General features: G+C 30.4%; 2 protein-coding genes and 1 long non-coding RNA gene across 11 annotated transcripts; 2 read left to right on the top strand and 1 right to left on the bottom strand.

The window, feature by feature from the left end:
• Window positions 1-954: 954 nt before the first annotated feature.
• Window positions 955-8700, top strand: LOC114173070 (WAT1-related protein At5g40240-like). Its single transcript, XM_085669932.1, has 7 exons — window positions 955-1084; window positions 1167-1232; window positions 1313-1426; window positions 4672-4897; window positions 7744-7902; window positions 8006-8157; window positions 8242-8700. The coding sequence occupies exons 4-7, from the start codon at window positions 4673-4675 to the stop codon at window positions 8411-8413; spliced, it is 708 nt and encodes a 235-aa protein (XP_085526058.1). The 5' UTR covers window positions 955-1084; window positions 1167-1232; window positions 1313-1426; window position 4672; the 3' UTR covers window positions 8414-8700.
• A 4191-nt stretch (window positions 8701-12891) lies between these two features.
• Window positions 12892-14556, bottom strand: LOC146888473 (uncharacterized). The gene is made up of 3 exons (XR_014992913.1): window positions 14451-14556; window positions 14276-14346; window positions 12892-13151 (listed from the first exon to the last, which is right to left on the bottom strand). It is a non-coding gene; the product is annotated as an uncharacterized LOC146888473 (long non-coding RNA).
• A 1313-nt stretch (window positions 14557-15869) lies between these two features.
• LOC114173377 (WAT1-related protein At5g40240-like) lies at window positions 15870-23477 on the top strand. 9 transcript variants are annotated; one of them, XM_028057734.2, is made up of 9 exons: window positions 15870-16131; window positions 16241-16303; window positions 16405-16518; window positions 16621-16705; window positions 16784-16855; window positions 17030-17116; window positions 17265-17416; window positions 17505-17645; window positions 18046-18248. In XM_028057734.2, the coding sequence occupies exons 1-9, from the start codon at window positions 15938-15940 to the stop codon at window positions 18098-18100; spliced, it is 963 nt and encodes a 320-aa protein (XP_027913535.2). In that variant the 5' UTR covers window positions 15870-15937; the 3' UTR covers window positions 18101-18248. The 9 variants fall into 9 exon arrangements, 7 of the variants coding, with proteins under 7 accessions (XP_027913535.2, XP_027913532.2, XP_027913534.2 ...); XM_028057731.2 differs by having other exon boundaries at window positions 15872-16131; window positions 16958-17116; XR_003602499.2 differs by lacking the exon at window positions 18046-18248 and adding exons at window positions 22985-23112; window positions 23257-23477 and having other exon boundaries at window positions 15875-16131; window positions 16621-16855; window positions 16958-17116.

Here is a 23477-nt window from a genome sequence, read left to right as displayed (position 1 = left end):
ATATTATTATCATTTGTGTTTGATGTAAAAAGAATAAATAATTATAATCAGATTTTTTTTTATATTTCACTTTTGATTTTTAAGCCAAAATCAACTCAATTTTAAAAAATATTGAAAATTTATGTTGAACCTTACCGCATAAATTTATATCAACCCGTACATAATCAAACATAAATTTACCTCAAATATTTTATCTAACTAAATTAATGTTTTTTTTTTTCTAAGTTGGATTCTTGACAAACATAAGACCCAAATATTTAATGCAAAAGGTCTAATGTTGACGCTAATATTCTAATATATTAGTTTTATAAAATTTGTTTTCTTACAAAAGAAAACTATTACACTATGATTGAAAATTCATTATGAAGCGCATATTTAAAGATAATTTAAAGATAAAGTGATGCCACTTAATATCAAGCACATTCTAAATATGTATTCTATAATTTTTATATTACAAAACTTCAACATTATTACAGACGTCTTTTAGACCAAAAGTATAACACTTGAATATGACAACAAAAAAACATGAATAGTTTTCTTTTTCTTTTCTCAATTAATCTCTTTTAATAGGTAGTCTTTGAAAAAAGAAAAAAGAAAAGAAAAATGCGAGAATATTAATAATTTGACGGCAGAGAGCAAATATCTCTATTTAAATAACGTAAAATATAAATAAATTAATAGAATAATAATATTTAATTTTGATAACTATTTTTTATAAGATGTCATTATTTTAAAATATTAAAATAGAAAAAAAATGAAAGAATAAAAAACTAATTAAAAAGATATCATTTAAGATCGTAAAAAAAAAGTTGTCAAGTAACTAAAAATTCATTTTCCAAATTAATATGACAAAAAAGTACGAATAAAGTTAATGGCAAACATGTCCTCCGCACTCCAAAGTCACACGATCATAATCTACACGACGTACAAAACGCAAAGCAACACAACACATACACATCGAAGATCGAAAGGTAGAGCGCAGAGACCAAAATTATGCAGAGCGCAGAGGTAACCACAGTGATGGTGGTGCTCCTGTTTTTGACTGTGGGTTCGACCACTCTGGTGAAAGCAAGCATGTCGAAAGGCATGAGCAATTACGTTTTCGCTGCTTATTCCAACCTCCTCGGATTCTGTTTCCTGCTAATTGCAACCACCCTTCATTACAGGAACAGATCTCCCACACCGCTCAATAACTTCATTCTCTTCAGAATTTTTCTCATTGGCTTCTTCAGGTACGCTAACATTGAAACATTAAACGCTTTGTTTCGTTCGCTTGTAATTTTGGTCTTTAATGATTTTGTTCTTCTGCTAGCGTTTCCATTCAGACGTTTCTCTATGTTGGACTTGGATATAGCTCCCCGGCTCTCTACTCAGCCATCGAAGATCTTCTTCCAGCTTTCACTTTCTTTATCGCCATTGTTTTCAGGTCTGTTTCCAATTCTTTTCTGTTACGATGCGTTTCTTAACCTTCTAGATGTTTCACTGTCCTTTTTCTAAAATGAAAAAAAAATAATATTTCAAGAAGTACTGTAGAAATTTTTTGACACATTAAATTATAAATAAACTAACATTAATTTTTTGAAAACTATTTTTTTTTCTCCTGAAAGAACATAATAATAATAAAAAAAAACTCATTTAAACATATTCTATATATACCTTAAGCATTTTATACTTGTTTATCTCTGTATACTTGTCTATTATACTTTTCTTTATTAGTATCAAATAAAAGTGATTACATATATTTTTAATTTGCTAATATTTTGTTGTAAAATTTCTGTCCAAGAAAGCTAGTATTAAATTTCACTAATTTCAAGAGAAAAATGATTTCTTACAAGGTTGGTAAACGGAAATCTTACTAGGTCGGCAGAGTGACCTTTCATTTCTTTGATTTGAATAGAAACCGGCCTATGAGAGGGACAGAATGATAATTTCAATTGTAGTTAGATTGTTTTTAAGATTTCTTAAAAGAAATAAACTTGTTGCTTGTGTGTGGGGAGGCTTTTAATGTTAAATAATATTTTCTGTAATATAATAACGAATTAAAAATATTAATTATAATAAAAAATATATATTTCTTATGATCTTAAAATATTATTATAAAAAATAATATAATCTACTTTAACCTGTTTACCTATATATTTCAAGCAACACTTTTATCTTATTTTAATTTAATTTTACTTTATTTATCATCTTTCTTTTTGTACTTACAATATAATCTCATATTTCATTATTGTAAGAAAAATGACGGGTCAAGTTTGAATTTAATTATATTTGCCTTTATTTACAAAGTAAAATTTATTTTTATTTTTATCCTTAATGAATATTAAATTTGTGTTCCGTTTTCATCTTTATAGGTAATATTGATATACATTTGTGATGTATATGTCTAAATATTTATTAAATAATGTTATTTAAAAAAATATTTAACCAAACACAAAAAACATCTTAGTATTAACAATTTAATGTGAAAAAAAAAATATATTTTACTTTTGTTAATTAGGAATAGGGGTGGCAATTAGGGTCTGGCCCGTCGGGTCGGTCCGTAGGCCCGCTGAAAAAATGCGGGACGGGTCAGGGTAGTGAACCCGCAGACCCGCATAATCCTGCGACCTGCATAAAATTTAAAAAAAAAAATTGTATAACTGGAAAAGACAAATATTATGTAATTTTTAATGTGCTAAAATTTAAAGAATACATTGTGTATGTCATAGTATGAATATGATGAAAATGTTGAATTATCAATTTATCATCTAATTCTCCAAAGTCTTTACTTAATTTTGTGAACTTCTTAAAATTTCTCAATTTTTAAACATTGAAAGTTTTATCATAAAAATTAAAAAAAAAAAAAGTGGGCCGGCCCGCGGGCCAAGTGGTATGCAGGACGGGCCAGTGTTTTTTGCCGCATAAAGTATGCGGGACGGGACGGGCCAGCCCGCGTTGTGCCGGCCTTATGCGGGCCAGGCCTAAACGGGTCGGGTCGGCCCACATTGCCACCCCTAATTAGGAATAGTAACGGGACGAAGATGAGTTTTATTGTTCTATATTCATTTTCAAAGAGAAAATTCACTTTATCATACTCATCTTTATTCCTACTATGTAATGGATATAAACTCATATATGTTTTCTTACTATCTCAATATCAATTAATTATTTTTTTATATAAAAAATAGAAAATTAGGGTAAAAACACATGATGTTATCAAGTATTCAATATCAAAATGATGTATTGTTGTTTTTTAATATTAACTATTTAGAAAGAAATTATAATTGCATGCATTTTAAATTAGAACATCAATTAAAATTTCATGATAACTAATATATTTATTAAGTTTGCAAACATTCATGAAATAAAGTTGATAAAACTAAAACCTATTTTTAAAAAATTATTAAAAAATATGATCCAAGTTTGAAAATCCTTTATATGTCTCTTTACTTCATTTCTCTAAATTTTAATTAAATTTTTTTATACACTAACAAAAATTATAATATACAACTTGAATGAATCGTGCAAAGAACAAAAACTAAACTCATAATAATTGAAATTTAGTATAGATTTTTTCTCTTTTGAACTTCAATTGATGTTGGGAGGTAATTGACAAGGTTCACGAAAATGATATTGACTTATTACACTATAGTAAATAAAATGTCTTTATACAAAAAAAAATTACACTTATGGAATGCACAAGAAAATAAAAATATGTTATAAAAATCATTAAAAGAATATTTTACATGATAAAAATAAACAACAAATAAACATATTAAAAAAGGGTAAAAATGATTAAATGTGCGTCTTAAAACAATTTGATTCACAATCTAATAAAATCGAACAAAGAAAAATAAATATATAAAATAAAAATATCTTAAAAATTATATATATATATATATATATATATATATATATATATATATATATATATATATATTCCATAGGTGACCTAGTAAATGAATACTTTAGTCATTTATATGAGACAAAATGAGTATTAGGATAGATATGAAAATAAATGAGTATGTACATTTTCATCACTAGAAATTGGGTATTACCCATACTCAATTAATGCATAAATTCTCAGTCAAAATAGAGTCGGATTCGGATATATTAATGGAGACAAATTTATTTATCGTTGATACTAAATAATCGAAAATTATAATGATATAAATTTCACGGTAAACTATTTTCTTAATCTCTAAATTATAATGTCATTTTTTTTTTCTTTTTCATTTCAAATTTTAATCCAATACATGAATGCAGTCCTTTTCTTTCAATAGAATTATTTTTTTTTTTTTGTGACAAAAGAGAAATTACATTGGATGCGGTTTACAAATTCCTCTCCCGTCGATGTCTTCAAATATAACAGTATAAGTAAATGAAGAAATTAAGGATATAATTGTAATGCACCAGCTGTAATGAGGCAATAAGAAGTGTATATCATTGTGGGACCTTTAACCTTGGAATGAGGCAACCGATGCCTGTCATTTCTTCCACGAAATAGAAAAGGAAGACAAAATCTCAAGGAAAGTCGTAAACCGATGGAAATGTTTAAAAGAAGGAGGAAAAACCACATAATTAATTGGTTGTTAGAAGATCAATTTACTTCCACCAAATTGTGAATAACAAGTTTGAATGTTTATATGAACTAATTAAAGTGTGAACCTTTTTGGTATGAGGAATTAGGATGGAAAAGCTGGACCTAAAACTAAGAAGCTGCCAAGCAAAAACTATTGGGACTGTGGTCTCAATTGCAGGGGCATTAACAGTGACTTTTTACAAAGGTTTGCCTATGACAAATGGTGCCATGCCAAACAATTTATCTCTCTCATCTCAACAATCACAATGGCTACTAGGAGGATTTCTCCTATCAACTGGTACTTTTTGTTGTTCAGTCTCTCTTGTTATACAGGTAAATAGGTTTTACTATAAAGAATTGCATGATAAAATTTGTGGGTAATATGTTAGTACTTTTCAGACAACAATTCTCTACCTGTAAAAAAACTTTATTCACCTTTGTTGTTGTTATACATTCATACAATACATAATACAATTTATAGACTCACATTGCTTGGTTGTTGTATTCTCAACGGCTATAAACGGCTAATTTATTAACTATCTAGACTTCAACTACTAGTACCTTAACTACCCACAATGACGAGTTTCTTACAACGGCTAGTTATCCATAATGGTTAATACATTTAAGTCTATTAAAACCCAACAAAACTCCCCCGTAAACTTAAATACTTCTTTTATTCTCAATCTCCGTTTCTTTATTCTTCATCCTGGCTGCCCACGTGCAATAACTCTTTTCACATTGTGCTTGTCCCTTTCATGAATAGTCAAGTTCTTCGCTTTCTTCATGGACGACTCCTCTTTCACTATAGTCTGCTTGTTCTCTACTCTCTCCGTAGTCAACTTGATCTTCTCTTTGGTCGTCTTGTTCCTCTCTTTAACTAACTTGTTTTTCTCTTTGGCTGACTTGTTACTCATTGGGTTCCTTGCTATCTTAGTAGATAACTTGCTCTTAACCATATTCTTGTTAATAGGCTGACCTCCTTTAAAGGATCAGACAATTCCCACGTATTGTTGCACCCAATCGCATTTATCTCCTCATCCATTGCAAGTCACCACCCCTCATCTTGCACATCCAATGCAGCTCTTAGATCCATCTCTACTTGTGACTGTTCTTGCAAACTTGAAACATCTTGTTCAAGTTTCAAGCGACGTTTTTGCAAAGTCTACTTCTTTCTCTCTACGCTTGCTTGTAGAATTAAATTGTCTCTAACCTCATTTTTAATACTTTGTTGCAAGTCTCTTTTTTGCAATCTCTAACCTTTGGATTAGAAGCTCTTCTTCTTCAAATTTTGAGCTACTCAAGCTTTTCACGGCTCCACCGAGCTATCTGAGTAATCCACTTGCTTCACCAACTTATCCGAGCTATGTAGGCGTTCCACCAAGTTAACCGAGTTGGCCTCATGCTCCACCATGGTGTCCAAGGTATCTACATGCTCCACCACCCTGTGTGGGCTATCTGCATGTCTCACCATCCTATGCAATCGACTCGATTGTCTTACCGAGCTATCCACACTACTTGACTGTCTTGTCGAGTTATTGACTATACTCAGCCTTCTTGCTGAATTCTCCATGCTACTTGGTCTTCTTGTCGAGTTCACCACTTGCTTATGCTCAGCTCCTGAGCTACGCGTCATCATCAACAATGTCACTTCTTCTTTAACATCTTTTGTGAGGTTGATCGTCTCTTCCTTTCTACCTTCAGATCTACAATCTTTGGCAAAATGTCCAGGCTTACCACAACCGAAACATTTGTTCAAGTAGCACTCCTTTGCTTAATGACCATACTTGCCACACTTGAAGCACTCAACATTTGAGTTGCTTGATTGACCTCCTCTCCATGGACCTCATCATCTTCCGTGCCAATTTTGTTGACCGAATTGTTCTTTCTCTTCTTGTCCTCAACTTCTACCACCAAGACCGCTTCTTATACCTCCTCAATATCGTCCTCTACCTTGAGTGTTCTGAGCTTTCTCATCTTTAATTGACATCTTCGTTTTGAGTAATTGATCAAGTGGCTCCCACTTCTTCTTCTTTCGTTGTTCGTGTGCTTCAAGAGATCTTGCAAGCTCTTCAACCGTGAGCTTTGATAGGTCTTTGGACTCCTCAATCGTGCACACCACATTCTCGAAGTCGTTTGTCAATGACCTCAAGATCTTCTCCACAACTCGGCTAGCGGGTAACGTCTCTCCGTTTCTAGCAAGTTGGTTCGCCATGGTTTCAACTCGAGTAATGTACTCGGCTACTCCTTCGGTCTCTTTCATCCTCATGCTCTCTAACTCGCCCCTAAGTGTTTGAAGCCGCACCTGATTCACTCGGTCATCTCCCTTATATGCCTTCTCCAAAATATCCCACGCTTCTTTTGAAGATTTGGCAATTGCAATCTTTTCAAAGCCAGACTCGTCCACAGCTTGGTACAGGATGTACAAAGCTGCCTTGTCCTTCACATGTGCGTCTTTCAGCACTTTCAACTGGGAATTTGACCAACCTGTAGTGTTGGCTGGTTCATCGAAACCATCTTCAACCACCTCCCAATTTTCTTGGGATCCAAGAAGGGCCTTCATTTTGAGACTCCAATTGTCATAGTTGATCGCTTTTGTCAACTTGGGCAGGGAAACACTGTTTGTAAGACTGACCATCTCACTCTCTTTGTTCTCAAACACTTAGGTCTCTACTTTTTTCAAACACAAAATCTCTAGCTCTCTTTTTTCTCACTCAGACACTCAAGCTAACTAACTCTTGATACCACTTTGTTAGCACTTTGTTAGACAACAACTCTCTAATCTTGTGAAAAAACTTTATTCACCTCTAATTGTTGTTATACATCCATACAATACATAATACAATTTATAGACTCACATTTCTTGACCGGTGTACTCTCAATGGCTATAAACGACTAACTTATTAATTATCTAGACTCCAACGACTAGTACCTTAACTACCCACAACGGCTAGTTTCTTACTACGGCTAGTTATCCGTAATGGTTAATACATTTAAGTTTATTAAAAACCCAACATAATAGATAAAATTAATATAAATATTTCAAGTTTCCACTATACATTATATTTATGAAATATATTATGCATAGATTTAATAAGTTTAGTTGTAGTTTTCATCTTCAAAGTTCTTTCTGCAGTGTCACTTTGTCCTCACACATAACAAAAACGGGTCTTTTGATGCAGACATGGACTATTAAGGACTACCCAGAGGAGCTAATGCTAATGACCATTGCTACCAGTTTCACTGTAATCCTGTCTTTCGTTGTAGCTTTCGTTGCAGAGCAAAATCCTGAGGCATGGATACTTAAGCCTGATATGGAATTGGTGTGCATATTGTATTCAGTAAGTTTGGATTTATTCCAGAACTAACTATTTGATGTTTACCAATAATTTTGCATAATTAGGACCTTATTTTACTGGTATAGTTATTTAGTGATTTTTGTAGGCCATTGTAGTGCTGGCTACACGAAGTGTGGTGTATGCATGGGCATGTCGAAAGAAGGGAGCTGTATATGTTGCTATGTTCAGTCCTTTAGGAATTGTGATTGCACTTGCTATGGGCATTGTGTTTTTGGGAGACACTCTATATCTTGGAAGGTATGTTTGTGCATGAATGTAGGTTGAAATAATGTTAGATTTTTCGTAATTAATAAAGTTGTTGGATTTTGATTCAATATGCAGTGTTATAGGAGCTGCTACAATAGCTGTTGGGTTTTATGCTGTGATATGGGGTCAGGCTCAAGAGGAAAATATTTGTGAGAAACATGGAACCTGTAGCATTATCTCTTCATCTTCATCTTGTTCTGAAGCCACCCTCTTGCTGAATAAAAACAAAGACACAATGATAGTATGAAAGGTTTGAGGAGACTTTTAACATATGATGGAGACAGACATTATGAGATAGTTGAAGAGAAGTCCTGTCCTGTATCATAAATGTTTTCCTTCTATTTCAAGAGTAATTGACTTGACACCATTAATTTCTCCTTGCACACCCATTGAAATTGTTTGAAGAAAGCTCCTATGGCAAATAAGTAGTATATGATTAAGATTATGATTGTTCAGAAGAATCCTCTAAAAGGTGAAAGTAATGTAGTTTGTTTGATAACAGTGGAAAAATAAGAAAAATAGTTTTAAAAAGAATACTGAGATTTGTTGTACTATTTATTTATTTTTCTAGTTTTTTTCCTATCATATCTTCTTTATTTTTTAATAAAAATTCTTTTAGTGTCTACTTATTCTTATATTTCATGTATTTATCGCATCTAAATGACCATGTTAATAAAAGAATTCTATAGTGTGTTGATATTTGAATTCTACTTTTAACAAGTATTTTAAATATCTCGACATCTTAATATTTCTTTCACTCCTTTACGTAAGATATATTTCATAATGTAAGACATCGAATGACCTAGAGCATAGTTAAAAAAAAAGTGCAATAATATTTTAACTTCCACGTTTATATTTTTTAATACGTGACTTATTACTTAACATTCATATTTTTCAAAAAGAAAGAATAGTGATACATCGATCGATCATCGATATTAAATGATGTCAAGAAATATAAAATTAAGTTGTGAAAATCAAAATATATATTTCCTACAAAAATTAAATTCATTTAAATAAATTAAATACTAAAGATTTTATATATTCTTCTTAAGACTTTCACTTCTTTAATCGGATAATTAAATACAACAATCGATTGGTACTAAGAATTATAAGAATTTACGATAACATGATAAAGATCAAGATGAAATAAAAAATGCAAAAAAAGTAGATTTATAACAATTTATTATAAGAATTTTTAAATTTTAATTTATCCATCATGTTATATAATGGTAATTATGAAAAAAATATTATATCAATTATTAAAACAACCATCATATTAAATATTTGTCTTCTGTTCATATATATTTTCAAGTCGTGTCTTGCGTTTTCCTTTCTCACTGGTAACGATCCTAATTAGAAATATTATACTACTAATCTTATAGTTGCATAAATCCAAATCATTACATAAACAAGCAATATACAAATTATATCTAAAAGTTTTCAAAAAATAAAAATACTTCACTTGGTATAACCAAATAGTCCAAACACCAAATATACATTCTATTTACAATTTTACAACATAACTTAAAACAAAACTCCGCACTCTCGGTACTACTCCTCACTAACGTCTGCAGGAACTTTTACTTGATTTAAATTTTTTAATTTCCTAATTTTAATATTTAAAACTTTATAAATTTATCATTTTATAATTTAATAATTTTAAAATTTTACGATATTATAATTTTATAATTTTTACAATTTTATAAGTTTATAATTTTTTAAAACTTTTAAACTTTATAATTTTATAATTTACAATTTAAATCTAATTATGTGAATTTTGTCCTTTCAACCAATTTTTTTCAAGTTTATTTAACTTTTCAATCGCATCTTATGATAACATATAAGTTGTTTACATCGTTTGACACATTTTTTCTTCAATGTTAGCTAAGAACTACACAATTTTAAAGTTGGAGGACTAAATTGAATCAAAATTTCTAAAAGATATTAATTTCAATTTTCACTTCAACTTGAGGAATAAAAACATATTTAACCCCTTATAAGTTTATAACTTCACATTAATTTTAAAAAGAAAATTATATACAAGATTCTCATTACTCTATGTTTTTGTAACAAAGTATACATATAATTGTGATCTAATATAGGTAACAGAGAAATCTAATTCAATTGAAATATTATAAAATTTTTAGAAGTTATCATACTATAAAAATTTAATTAGGACTAAATTGTAAGGTCCTAAATTTGTCAGAAAAATATAATTAAGTCTAAATTTTAAGAAAATGTTAAATTTATAGATATGATTTTTTAATTACAACTTATTATATAAATGAAATTATTTGATTTTTTGTAATGTTATATATGAAATAAAACGTGTGAATGAAGTTTATATATATATATATATATATATATATATATATATATATATATATATAAAGATTTTATTTATATATTAAAACTAGTTTAAATTAGTTTATTTATAATTTAATTTGTTAAAAGAATTACATTGCTTCTTGACATGTTTATTTATATACCACTCGTATAAATTAATTTAACTTATAGAAAAAAAGTAATTTGTTTATTATTTTATACTTTCTCTCTTAAATTTTTTAATGCACAAACTTTCCTCGACATAACATATAATCATTTTAAGTTGGTAATTAGAATCTATTATTATTGGCTTGACAGTAATCAAGTCATAATATTATACATAATTCCTAAAATTTAATTTAATGTGTTTTTGTTTATTGAATGATGAAAAATGATAGGGTGAAAAGCAGTAGCAGATCTTGACCAATAATTTTGGAGAGTCAAAATAATATACTCAAAATTCAAAATTTATATATTTAATTATTGTTATTAATACAATAAAAATAAAAATAAAAATAAATAAATAATTTAGTATAACGGTACCTACACAAGAAATCACACATATACAAAAGATTGTCATTCGTTCTTTCATATTTTTTAACTCATCAATAATTGAATCAAAACTAAAATTTTCAACTATTTATTTTTCGATGTAAATATAAACACGTTCCAAAGAATTAATATAAAGTATGTTCCTCTAATTGAACAATATGATCATTTGTATCATGATTCATGATACGTAAATATAAGATATTGAATTTGAATTGTTTTCATCGTCACGAAAAACTTACGAAAAACTTTCTTTTTATCACTTTTAAAAAATAAATTTATTTTTCTATTCTTTATCAATATATCTATTTCTTTTTTAAGTTAGGATTAAAAAATAATTTATCATAATTTAATTAAAAAATAAAAAAAATTAAAAGTCACTAAAAGAAAAAAAAAATCAATGACAATCAAGTTTCAATTTAAAGATAGTTATGAAAAAACACAATACAATCATTTTTCTCCCATAATCATAAAAAAATGAATATAAGGCTCATGTGGTAAAAACTAATGTTAACTATTAAACAAATATTCCAGTATTAAGTGATACAAGAAAATTACTTTTTTTCTTTATGAATGAAAAAGAATATATGAGAAAAGAAAGCAAAAATAATAAATTTGTATTTAACTGTTTTTTTTTATTTCAAAACAGAAAAAGAAACATGTAAAAGTGTGAAATCATAATAAGTTGTAAAAAACTTAAAAATATAGTAAGAGAAAAAATAAAAAATATCTTAATAAATATTTTTATTCTTTATTATATTTGATTTTATGTTTTATTATTTATTAACATTAAATATTATGTTTTATAAAATAAATAGAAAGATACTTAATTTAATTTCTATCAATTTTCAATATATATTACATATAATTTAAAAAATTATAAAAAAATTAATATATATATATATATATATATAATATAAAAATAAATAAAAATTGACTAGTCATGACCACCCCTGCCGGTGAAAAGGAAAAACAGACAAAAAATTAAATATAGTTAATTATGATTAATTGTTTTATAAATATTAATGGAATATTTATCACATAATTTTTTCGCATAAATCTCTTCAAATTTACATGGAAAATTTAAGGTATGTATAATTATTAGAGAAACAAGAGAACTCTGTAATTAAAGAGATAGAGAATAAAAGTAAGAGCAATGATATGTACATCGTGATTTTATCTATACTTATTTAATTTTCTTTCAACTTTTTTTTACCTCTTTCTTCTTATCCCATCATATAATCTATAAATCTATATTTTTCTTCTCTCTTTTAAGTATATCAAGTGTTAATACACTTTTTTTTTGGGTGTCTGTGATTTTTTTTCTTTAAATAAATTCATACAAGAGTTAAAGATGAAAAGAATGGAAATTATGACATTGATAATAACATGATTAAGATTTGTAACGAACTACTTGTCGCTTTTATTACTCCTTTTAAATTAGATGGTGTGCGTCCGATGAAAACTAAAAATCACACTTCTTTTTCAAAATTAATGGAGCACGTCTAAAAGTAGTTGTAATCTGACTTTGCACCCATTTCTAGAACCTGATCACTGAACCTTTGCTTCCATGATGCAAGGAAGAGGATGCATAAACAAGTGAAGGCGACGTTTGTTTTCCATTAACTATCAAAATATCACGCTACAAAAAATATCTTGTTAATAAATAATTATAATAATAAAAAATTATTTAGTTATTACGGTGATTAATTAAATATTAATTTACAAAATAAATAACTAAAATAATCACAATTATATGAATAAATATTATTGTTCTCTAAATTGGTTTCTAGAATTTAACTGTCAAGGTATTAGTGTAACGTCTTAATTAAATAGCTGAAGCCCATTAACTAAAACGCCACATGCATAACATCCAGAGGGTATCAAGGTTTGGAATAATGAAGAACCTCGTACCCCAACATGTCAATAACACATAAAAGAGGTCCCACACGGCCTAAAACAAAACACTAGAGAACTAACAGTACGAGTCTTATACAGGTAAGCAAACATAGCAATAATAAAATCTTCAGCGGTGGGCCCCATAATGGCTCAATGCTCGTCCAGTCCATCAAGTGGTACCATCTCCCTTACACTGCCAGATGTTCTCCTATCTGCTCACATCAATAGGATTGATGATCATCGCAATAAGAGAAGAGCCACATAAAAGACAATCCAACAAACAAACATGGTAAGCTAGTATAAAGAGACCTTATATCACAATAGTCAACATGCAATCTTAGAGTCAAACATGGATAGCAGACATTCACACGTAGATTACCAAAATCATTTAAAACCCCCAAGACCTGACTATCCGGATACGCATAATGAGGCACCACCACGTGGCAGTGGAATTACGTCCTAGCAGTGAGGCGTCACCGCGAGGCCTTCGCGGAATTATACCCTTACAAGAGGCACCACCACGTGGCCTTCGTGGAATTACGCCCTAGCCTTGAGGCACCACCACGACCCCCCGTGGAATTACGTCCTTTTGTCTAGGCACCACCAGGAACTCCCCTTAAGAGGGCCCATGGAATTACGTCCAACAAATGAGGCGCCACCAAGATCTCTCACTACAAGAGTCATGGAATTATGCCCTACCCATACTTTATACATGTTCCACCCACCAATCAAGAATTTCCCATAACATTAATATCATACATAAACAACAATTATACAACTCATGCTTTCCAATTTCGTACCCAATAAATTAACACACCATCTCCATTTCAAATGTACATATTAAACATACCATCATCAAGCAATCCTTCTAGTAAAATATTTAAATCATGCAAGAAAACCACGTACCAACGATCCATTCAACCACCACATCAAACCCGTCCGCTGCCTCGCTCAAGCTGGCGAGGCTCGCCCAGGCGAGGGGAACCTTCTCGCTCAGGCGAGTCCCATCTCGCCTAGGCGAGGGCGCGACGAGGGGAGAGGGAACTTTGCGAGGTCTTGCCCAGGCGAGAACACTCCTCGCTCAAAAAGAACTCAAGTCGCCTAGGCGACAATTCGAGTGGGGCAAGCTTCTGATAATCTCGCTTAGGCGAGACTAGCTCGCTTGGGCGAGAAAACCAGTACTCGCCACTGTCTTCTCGTGCAGTAGCCAAAACCGCAAACCAGGACATACTTAACTCAATCCAAATCGGGCACAACGACCACAAATCAATACAGATGCGAAATAATCGACAAGACAGCAGAAAACACAAGCAACGAAGGTCCTAGCTTCCCTTACCTAAAAGGGCTAGCGGAGAAACTCGACTCTTAGACTACGAGCACCACGGTTTCGAGCGTAGATCCTGGGAGCTGAAAGGAACGGTGGAATAGTGCACACAGTGTTATCACGGTGAACCCTAACTAAGAATACGAAGACCCAACAGGAAGGAAAAGTACGGATCGGAATTACTTACGTGGAAGAGAGGAATATAAGAAATCGATTAACTAGCTTGGAAAGGGGTGGACGGCAAAACCCTAGCAGAACATTGAGGCTGCTCACGGAGGCACGAAGTGTACTGTTTCTAAAAGTGAAGGGGAAATGGGACTATTAGGGCAGGTTAGGGTATATTTTTACTCTTTGGGCCAGCCTTTAGGCCCATTAGGTTAAGGGCAGCCCCTTAAAACACTAAGGCAGAAAACTTGGCCCTACAATTAGTCACTAGAAGAAATTGATCACTAAATATTAGTTACCAAGGTTTAGGTTACCAAATCAATTGATTTCTGAATTGGTCTCTAAATAATTAGTGACCAATTATAATTTTGTATTCATAATAGTGACTATTTTAGTAAGCAAAATTTTTTATTTTGTAAATTAGTATCTACATAAGTCATTAAAATTTGTTAGCAGTGAAACATTTTTTTGTAGTGTGATAGAAAAAAAAATATAGATAAAAGATAAGATAAGTTTATAGTACTGACAATACTAAAAATTCTCATATTACATGATTTTTTTTTTGCAAATTTATTAAGAAAATTTGCAAGAAAATATTTATTTTCTGTCATTTTTTGTAAGAATCTTAATTGGCAGGCAACTCCTTCGTGGGTAATTATTTCCTACAAAATTATAAAATTTGTAAGTATTTCCTACAAAATTTGTTGCAAAAAGTGTTTTATACAAAATATTTTGTAAAAACATTGGTAGCAATTTCTTGCAATTTTTTTTTCACAACAAAATTTGTAAGAATTTCCTACGAAAAAATTTTCAAAACAGAATTGACAAGAAATATGAATTTTTTTAGTAGTGTGAAACAAATAAAAATTTATTTTTTATAAACTTGTTTAATAATAATGAATTATGTTTAAAGTTTAATTTTAATATGATATAAGAATCATTTAAAAACTCTATACTAACGAAATTTATTATTTATTGAGCATTTTATGTAATCCACTACCATATCACGGTGTGATAGAATGTGTAAAAAACTCTACATCAACTAAAGATAAGATAGGTAATACATTATTAAAGTATAAACCTCACTTTTAAAAGTAAATTTTTTATGTTTGAGTTAAGTTTAAAATTTACATCTAAAAATGGTACGAGAACTGTTTAAAAGTCTATATTAACAAAATTAATTATTTATTGAATCTATTATGATATTGTTATCACCATTATCAATACATTGTATGAAAGTCTATTGAAAATTTAATATCAACTTTATAGAATGATTTTACGAGTAGAGTTACACTTAAAGTAAGGGAAATAGTGGAAAAGATTATTTCTATTATTAAATTGAAAATTTTGTTAAAAATGAACAAAGTCAATTATATTGCCGACACGTTGGTTAACAGTTATTTCAGTTGAAGTCGAAGTGGGTCGATTATTTATTTTGAGTGAGACAAAGAAAGATACGAATGAGATAGAGAAAAGGTGGGAGTGACCGAGAGAGAGGGTTAGAAAGAAATGGCAAGATTGGGGAATGGAAGTGCCAAATTACTGCCATTTGTGGGAATGATGGTGGCTATGCTAACTCAAAGCGGAAGCATGGTGGTCATAAAAGTTGCCATGATTGATGATATCAACAAATATGTAATGGTTGTCTACTCTTTTGCACTCTCCACTATCTTGCTTCTTCCCTTTGCCTTCTTTCTCCACAGGTACTCTTTTTCTTACATGGAATCAAACATGTTATACACAGTTTTTCTTTCAAAGTTTAACACAAATACTCTTAACCCTCCTTATCTTTACCCATTTTTCATTGAGTAGGTCAGAACGTCCTCCTCTCACGTTCTCTTTACTCTGCAAATTCTTTCTTCTTGCATTCTTTGGGTTTGTGTTACTTTTTCTATTTGCACTTCCTAGTTAATTATCAGATTCTATACATTCATCTCAGAAACGAGGAATTTCTGATTTAGCTTTTTACTGTGCAGGAGTGCAGCAACTACAATGGGTTATGTTGGAATAGAACTGAGCTCGCCGACACTTGGATCAGACCTTCTTAGCCTCGTTCCAGCTTTCACTTTTATACTTGCTCTCATTTTCAGGTAATTTTTTTACTGTACTAATTGTGACCTGGTTCTACCCAAATCGGAAACATTAGAATACTTGTTTCTGTAACAATTTTCTAAATTAAATGTTTGGTTTAGGATGGAAGAAGTACATTGGAGGAACTCAAGCAGCCAAGCTAAAGTGTTAGGAACAATAACATCAATTGCAGGAGCATTTGTTGTGGTACTGTACAAGGGTCCAATCATCTTTAAGACACGTTCGTCCAACTTTTCTAACCAAATACTTCAATTTTCACAACAGCTAAATTGGATATTGGGAGGGATATTCTTTATTGCATATTCACTCTTTAATTCCATGTGGTACATATATCAGGTTGCTTTTCCCTTTCGATCAAACACTCTTTACATTAAAATAAATTGATGTTATTTTATCAAACCAGTTGATTTGCTTTTTCTTTTTGTGCTAAATTTTCAGGCTTATGTAGCAAAGAAATACCCTGATGTAACAGTGACTGTATTCTTTCAACTCTTATTTTCAACCGTGCAGTGTGGAGTATTTGCCTTAATTGCTGTGAGGGATCCAACTGAATGGAAGCTCAACTTCGATATAGGCCTGGTTGGCGTTCTATATCAGGTGGAAAATGACAATGAAACACTGAAATACATTTACATTTGTGTTTTTTATTTTAACTTCTACAATTGATTAAGGTTGGTGTGAAAAATATTTGTTATAAAGTTTAAGGTGTTATTTTGTACTCATTTTTTGTTGGTGATTTGAATAGGCAATAGTTGCAACAATGATATCTTACCTGCTATTCCAATGGTGCGTCCTTAAAGCTGGTCCTTTGTTTTGTTCTATGTTCAGTCCTGTGGCAATGATCTTCACCGTTTTCATGGGTGCAATCTTTCTTGGAGATGATTTAAGTCTTGGAAGGTAAAATTTGAAGGCTGAGATTAAAGAACCCCTTATCGTAGATGCTGAATCTGTTTGGTGATAAAATTTTGTGATGAACTTTCTGCAGTTTGATTGGTGCGGTTATAATCGTGGTTGGATTTTATGGTGTATTGTGGGGGAAATCGAAAGAGGAGAATGAGATTGCAGAAGGGGTTGAGGACTTCGACTCATCATTCCATGATGTTCCTTTGTTGCAAGACAGGAACAGGTAGGTTAAATTTTTGACATGGACAACAAGAATGTAATAATATTATTAAGTGTAACTTATTTTCTATCAAACTTCAACTTTATTTAGGTTAACAGATATAATTTTTAAGTTAATAAAAAATAAAAATTTCAGTTATTTCCAATTTTATTTCTCTACACTTCTAAGTAATTTTTTTTTAAAGATTATTAGTTAATTGGTATTTTTTTCCATAGCCAGATTATATAATCAAGAAAACAAAAATGAACATATAGTTTGATCAAAGTTATTTATTTATTGTTCTATTTTTTCTTTTTTTTCCATTCTTTTTAGTTTGATAGAGTTATATGTTGTAACTGTCTTAATCAACCAAAGAATAAGAATATAAAAGCAACCTAAATAAGTGGAGATGTTGATTGTGTAGGTTGAAGCTTCGAAGGTTTTATCACCCTTATATTTGGGAAAGTTTTGGATATTAAAAGTGGTATTCTTCCAAGAGAAGCTATCTCCTCTTCATTTAACAGTCCAAGTTCAATTTCGTAATCTCTCATCTTGTAAAGAGTCATTATACTAAAGACATCTATTAAAGTTACAAGAGATAAAAGACACCTCCATTCAAATTTACAAGAGATGAACGCCTCATTTTTAAGTTATTTTTTAAATAAAATTATAAAAAACATAATATAAATTTTATTTTTAATTAAATTTAACCTAATAAAATATAAATTAAATTTTAATTTTAATTAAATTTAGTTTAATAAAATATAAATTAAATTTTAATTTTAATTTTTTGTACGTAATAGATACTTACAAGTACAAGTAATTTGATATTCGCACTCGACCCGTTTATGAACGGATATTAAAATATCTATTACCGCAAGTACTAACTATCTATCGTGAATTTTATCCGACCATATAGATGTGCACAAATATTTTTATCATTCATATAGTTAGGATATGCTTCCCATATATGACCAAAATTACAACACAACCAAACATTAACCATTTTCAAATTCATGTGGTGAAAATAGAGTACAAAAACGAATCTAAATTTGTTATTGTAACATCCTGTTTTCATAGTTTTTATACTATTAAACAAAACATTTAAATTTCAATAATTCAGAAACAGATGATGACCTAGGCCAGTATAATGTATAATACAGTTATCCTCAAAATAACCATACATACACTGATCAATACATACAGCTCATACATTACTAAAGGGTTACAAAACACTCAGTCAGCTAAGCAAAACAAAAGAGGCTACAACTACTACTGGAACGTCTAACATACTCAGCTCCTGTCCCGGAGGGGTGTATCCTCACCTGCACCAATATCTGCTCACGCCATTCAATAAGGACGATCATTGCATAAATAGAAGACACAAGGAACACACAACATACAAGAAGGGTAAGCTAACTTGAACCAAGAGCAAATCATGCAATTGTTACACTTAGGCAGAAAAAAAAAATTTATCACACAATTTATCAAAATCATCCAATTAATCCCAACCATAACACCACACACCGTTCTAGACTCGATATCCGGATTATGTAAGTGGCAATGGAGCTCTCGGTGACTTGCACTTGAGATGGTTCCCAAACTCTGCAGAGTTTAAGGCACAAGGGGTATTCACCCAACCACTCTCAAGGTAAATCCCATCACCTCTATGACGGATCAGATTCATAGACCAAGACCTCCTGCTACTCCCCCCGACGTAATCCACCATACTCTACTTGAGTCTTAATGGTTACTAGGAGCGTCAGGATGCCACCAATATGAGTCCTCATGCCCTTACATTTACTAAAACCATTTCCTTAGAATTTTCCTTGAAATCCTACTCCAACATATTCTCATTCATATCAAATTCACACTCAATTCCATCACACTGTCTATCATGCATAAGGATCACATACAAGATCAACCATTATCATCTTAAGGCAATCAATATAGCACCATGTAATCAAAACAGTGAGAAAGCTAACTTCTGCAGGGAATCTTGCTTAGGCTAGAGGGTCTCGCCTAAGCTAGAGAGTTTATCTTGCTTAGGCGAGTTGCTCTCGCCTGGGCGAGACCTCATACAGTGGCAAATTAAAAAAATCTTGGGTGAACTCTCGCTCAGGCTAAACTGGCTCGCCTAGACGAGAAGTTATCTCGCTCAAGCAACTCCAGCTCGCCTAGGCGAGATTTCGCGCAGTGACAGAGGTGATCTTCTGGTATTTTCGCTCAGGTGAGAGCTACTCGCCTGGGCGAAACTACCAGGAATTCCTCTTTGTTCTTCACATGCAGGCTCGTTCAGAATCATCCACCACCCAATTTCACACACAGGCAGTCTCAAACACCAATTAAACACACAATCACACAATTAAATCACTCATGAACACAATTCACATAAATTTAGTTGAAAAGTCAGCTTCCCTTACCTTTTTGCCAAGAATTCACTTGGTGGAATCAAGCAATTTGCAAGACAGCAGAGTTTTCAGTTTAACCTATGAGAATCCATCACCATAACATGGAGAAGGAAGAATTACACGATCAGACTCAAAATTCAGAGATTAACTAGCGAATTCTAGCTGGAATTGAACCCAATTTTTAATAGGAGACCTACCTAGGAGACTGGAAGCTGAGGGAGGAAGTCGCTGAGGTTCCTGTGGGTTGGTCCTTCCTGAATTTGAGTATAGAAAGGTTGAATTAGTAAGAGGTGGTAGCAGCAGAGAAGAGAGGTTGGGAGGTTGCTGGTTGTAGAGAAGTTGAGAAAGTGAGAAGAAGGGAAGTAAGGCTTCTATTTTTAAGAAATTCAGAAAGGATATCACAATTATTAAAAATAATTAAGGTAATAAAATTACCAATAGATAATCTTCTAAATATAGAACACCTTAGATTGTTTTTTAGTTCCTCTTCTAATGGGATGAAAAGAAAAATATTAGGAATAATTTGTTGTACCTCTGGAAGACAAATGGGAATCATAAATCTTTTACCTAACTTCTGTCGGTTACGTTCAAAATTATAATATTTCTAATTTGATCTTTTATTAAATTAAAAATATTACTTATGATATCTGTACAATTAGTCTTTTATGACATATATGTCTTTAGCTATAATTGTATATTAATTAGATCACTCTAATGTCTTTTACTAATAAAATAATAATCCAAATACATTTAATTAAATATTATATAGAAGTAATTTAGTATATATTTTAATAAAATAATAATCCAAATACATTTAATTAAATATTATATAGAAGTAATTTAGTATATATTTTATTTTAAGTATGATAAAAAAATCTAATGAATATTTTTAATTTTATAAATTTTATTTTAAATTTAATAATTATTAAAGTAATTAAATGTGTTTAATATTAAAATAAAAGTTCATATATTAATTAACAAAATAATTAATGTTAACATGTAATTAGTTTTTTAAGAAACCTTTCATGTCCTTAATTATATTAACTGTTAATAAAATTTGAATAAAACTAACAAAATTAAAATTGTTATATTAATGTTATAATTTTTTTTATTAAAATATATTCATACTATATTTATGAACTCTTGTTATGTAGGCTTTTTGACTTTATGGGCCTTTCATGTTTTCATCTAGGGAAGTGCAGCCCACTTTTTTCTTTCTGTACCAAGAAGAAAAACGTGGAGTGCAGGAATAAATTAAATAAAAATTAAAAGTTAAAAAATTCAAAATGATCGACTGAAAAAAATGAAGTTAAAGGAAAAGTAAATAAAATATATAATAGTAATACCATGAATCTCGTTATTTTTTTAAAACCATTATCTTCTACTAAATTATATATATTATTTTCATTTTGGTTTAATAGTCGTATGGTATCCACTTTTGTTTGAATGTGTCCCGTTTTTTAAACTATGTCAATTGAGTTCTAATTTTTTAAAAGATGCTTCAATTAAGTCTCTTTCAATAAATAAAATTATTAACGCTGTTAACAATATTGATATTTAAAATGACTTACAACAAAATTAAGTATTGATATTTATATTAAAATTTAATGGTAAAAGTCATGAATATAATTAATGATCTTAATGATTTTTTCTCTAAAATTGACCTAATTGAGACATTTTTTCCAAAGTTGAAACTCAATTGATACATTTTTAAAAATAGGTACCAGACTGACACACCTAAAAAAAAATGAGTATCATCAAACTAATTAAATCTTTTATTTTTTATAGTCCTTTTAATCATGCACGCTCATTCCTATTTCTATCCAAAATAAATGACATGCTGTTGTTAGGTTTCTACATGTGACAACTAGCAATCATCAACCATTCTCACCACCAACAACTTTATGTTATTTTCTAGACAAAATATCTATGTACTTATTTTAAAATATAGTATATTTTCTTAGCATCTGTACTTTAAAATTATTTCTTTGTAATTATCATTATATAGATTATATAGATAGAGGAGTAATACTCTTACATCACTCAATATCTATTAATTATATCATAATGTTTTAAAACTCATTCTTTGATTAAAAACTGTTGTTATACTAAGTTATAAATAAAAAGTTCATATTTATCTAAAACTATTTAATACAACTTTTGCACATATCAAAATTGACATGCTATATATTTTTTAAAATACTTTCATATATATATATATATATATATATATATATATATATATATATATATATTGATCATTTACTATTATTGTTTAACTTTGATAAGTATTGATATTTTATTATTATTGTTTATACTTTTCATAAAATTTGACATAACTTCTTTCTTTTTTCAACTTAAAAACTTTTATAGTTGATTGATATAGTTATATATAGACATACATAGCAATCCTGTAAATCATATTTAAATGGATGTAAAACATGGTTCTATGTTAACATCTCTCTTAAATTTACAATGTTATGGCTAAATGCATTAAGAGTTTATCAAATAAAAAACGAAAGCGTAAAACGAAGTGTAGCTTAATATATATATATATATATATATATATATATATATATATATATATATATATATATATATATGCAATCTGTAGAGCCGAATGAACAAATGGTAAAATATAGTGCCAAGTTGAAAATGATGACGAGAAAAATTACAATCTATTTCAATATAATTGGTGCATAAATTTTGATATCGTAATTCCATATAATTGACAATAATTTATTATGAAAATTATTACATGATGGACACGGAACTCTATAAATTTCACATGTGATATGTGTTTTGAGTCATATTAAATCTACTCTCTTCTACATTATACTACACCTCCCCCTGTCTACAGTTGTGCTATCTCTATCACTACTAAGGTCAAGGTTTTTTTTTTTTGTTGGATCAAATATGGAGATGTCAACCCTTTCCTTGTTTGCATTCCAGGTTGGTTCTAAAGAAAGGTTTGGAAAACGGAATCAAACAAAATGTCAGATAGGCCTCCCGTCCAAGTTTAGAGACTATGGGTTTGAAACTTAAAACCATAATTCTCGTGACAATGGCAATGACAGAAGGTTAGTCCTTATTCTTTTTTCCTATTAGTTTTACATTTGGTATTAGAACAAAATTAAATATTTTTGTCTTGTTTTGAATATGTCGCGGTCGCGGTTATCCTTTTGGATTCGCTATGTGTTTGATGTTGAACTTAATATGATCAGCGTTGGAGGTGTTGTGATTGATGAGGTGTCGCTAACCCACTGTAGGACATTGTTGTGCCGCTAACCCACTGTAGGACATTGTTGTTATGGGTATAAAAGGTCTCAAAGCATCGGCATTATGGCTTCGAGACTTTGTCGGAATCGTCGTAAGGAATCTGAGATTTGTTTTATGTACTCGTGTAGTGTGGAAAATTGTCACTTATGGCAATTGACACCATTTT

This window comes from Vigna unguiculata, chromosome 2 (assembly GCF_037176805.1).
Source record: "Vigna unguiculata cultivar grain cowpea cultivar isolate G323 ecotype 2 chromosome 2, ASM3717680v1, whole genome shotgun sequence".
NCBI classification, from domain to species: Eukaryota; Viridiplantae; Streptophyta; class Magnoliopsida; order Fabales; family Fabaceae; genus Vigna; species Vigna unguiculata.
This window is presented reverse-complemented; position numbering and strand designations above follow the sequence as displayed.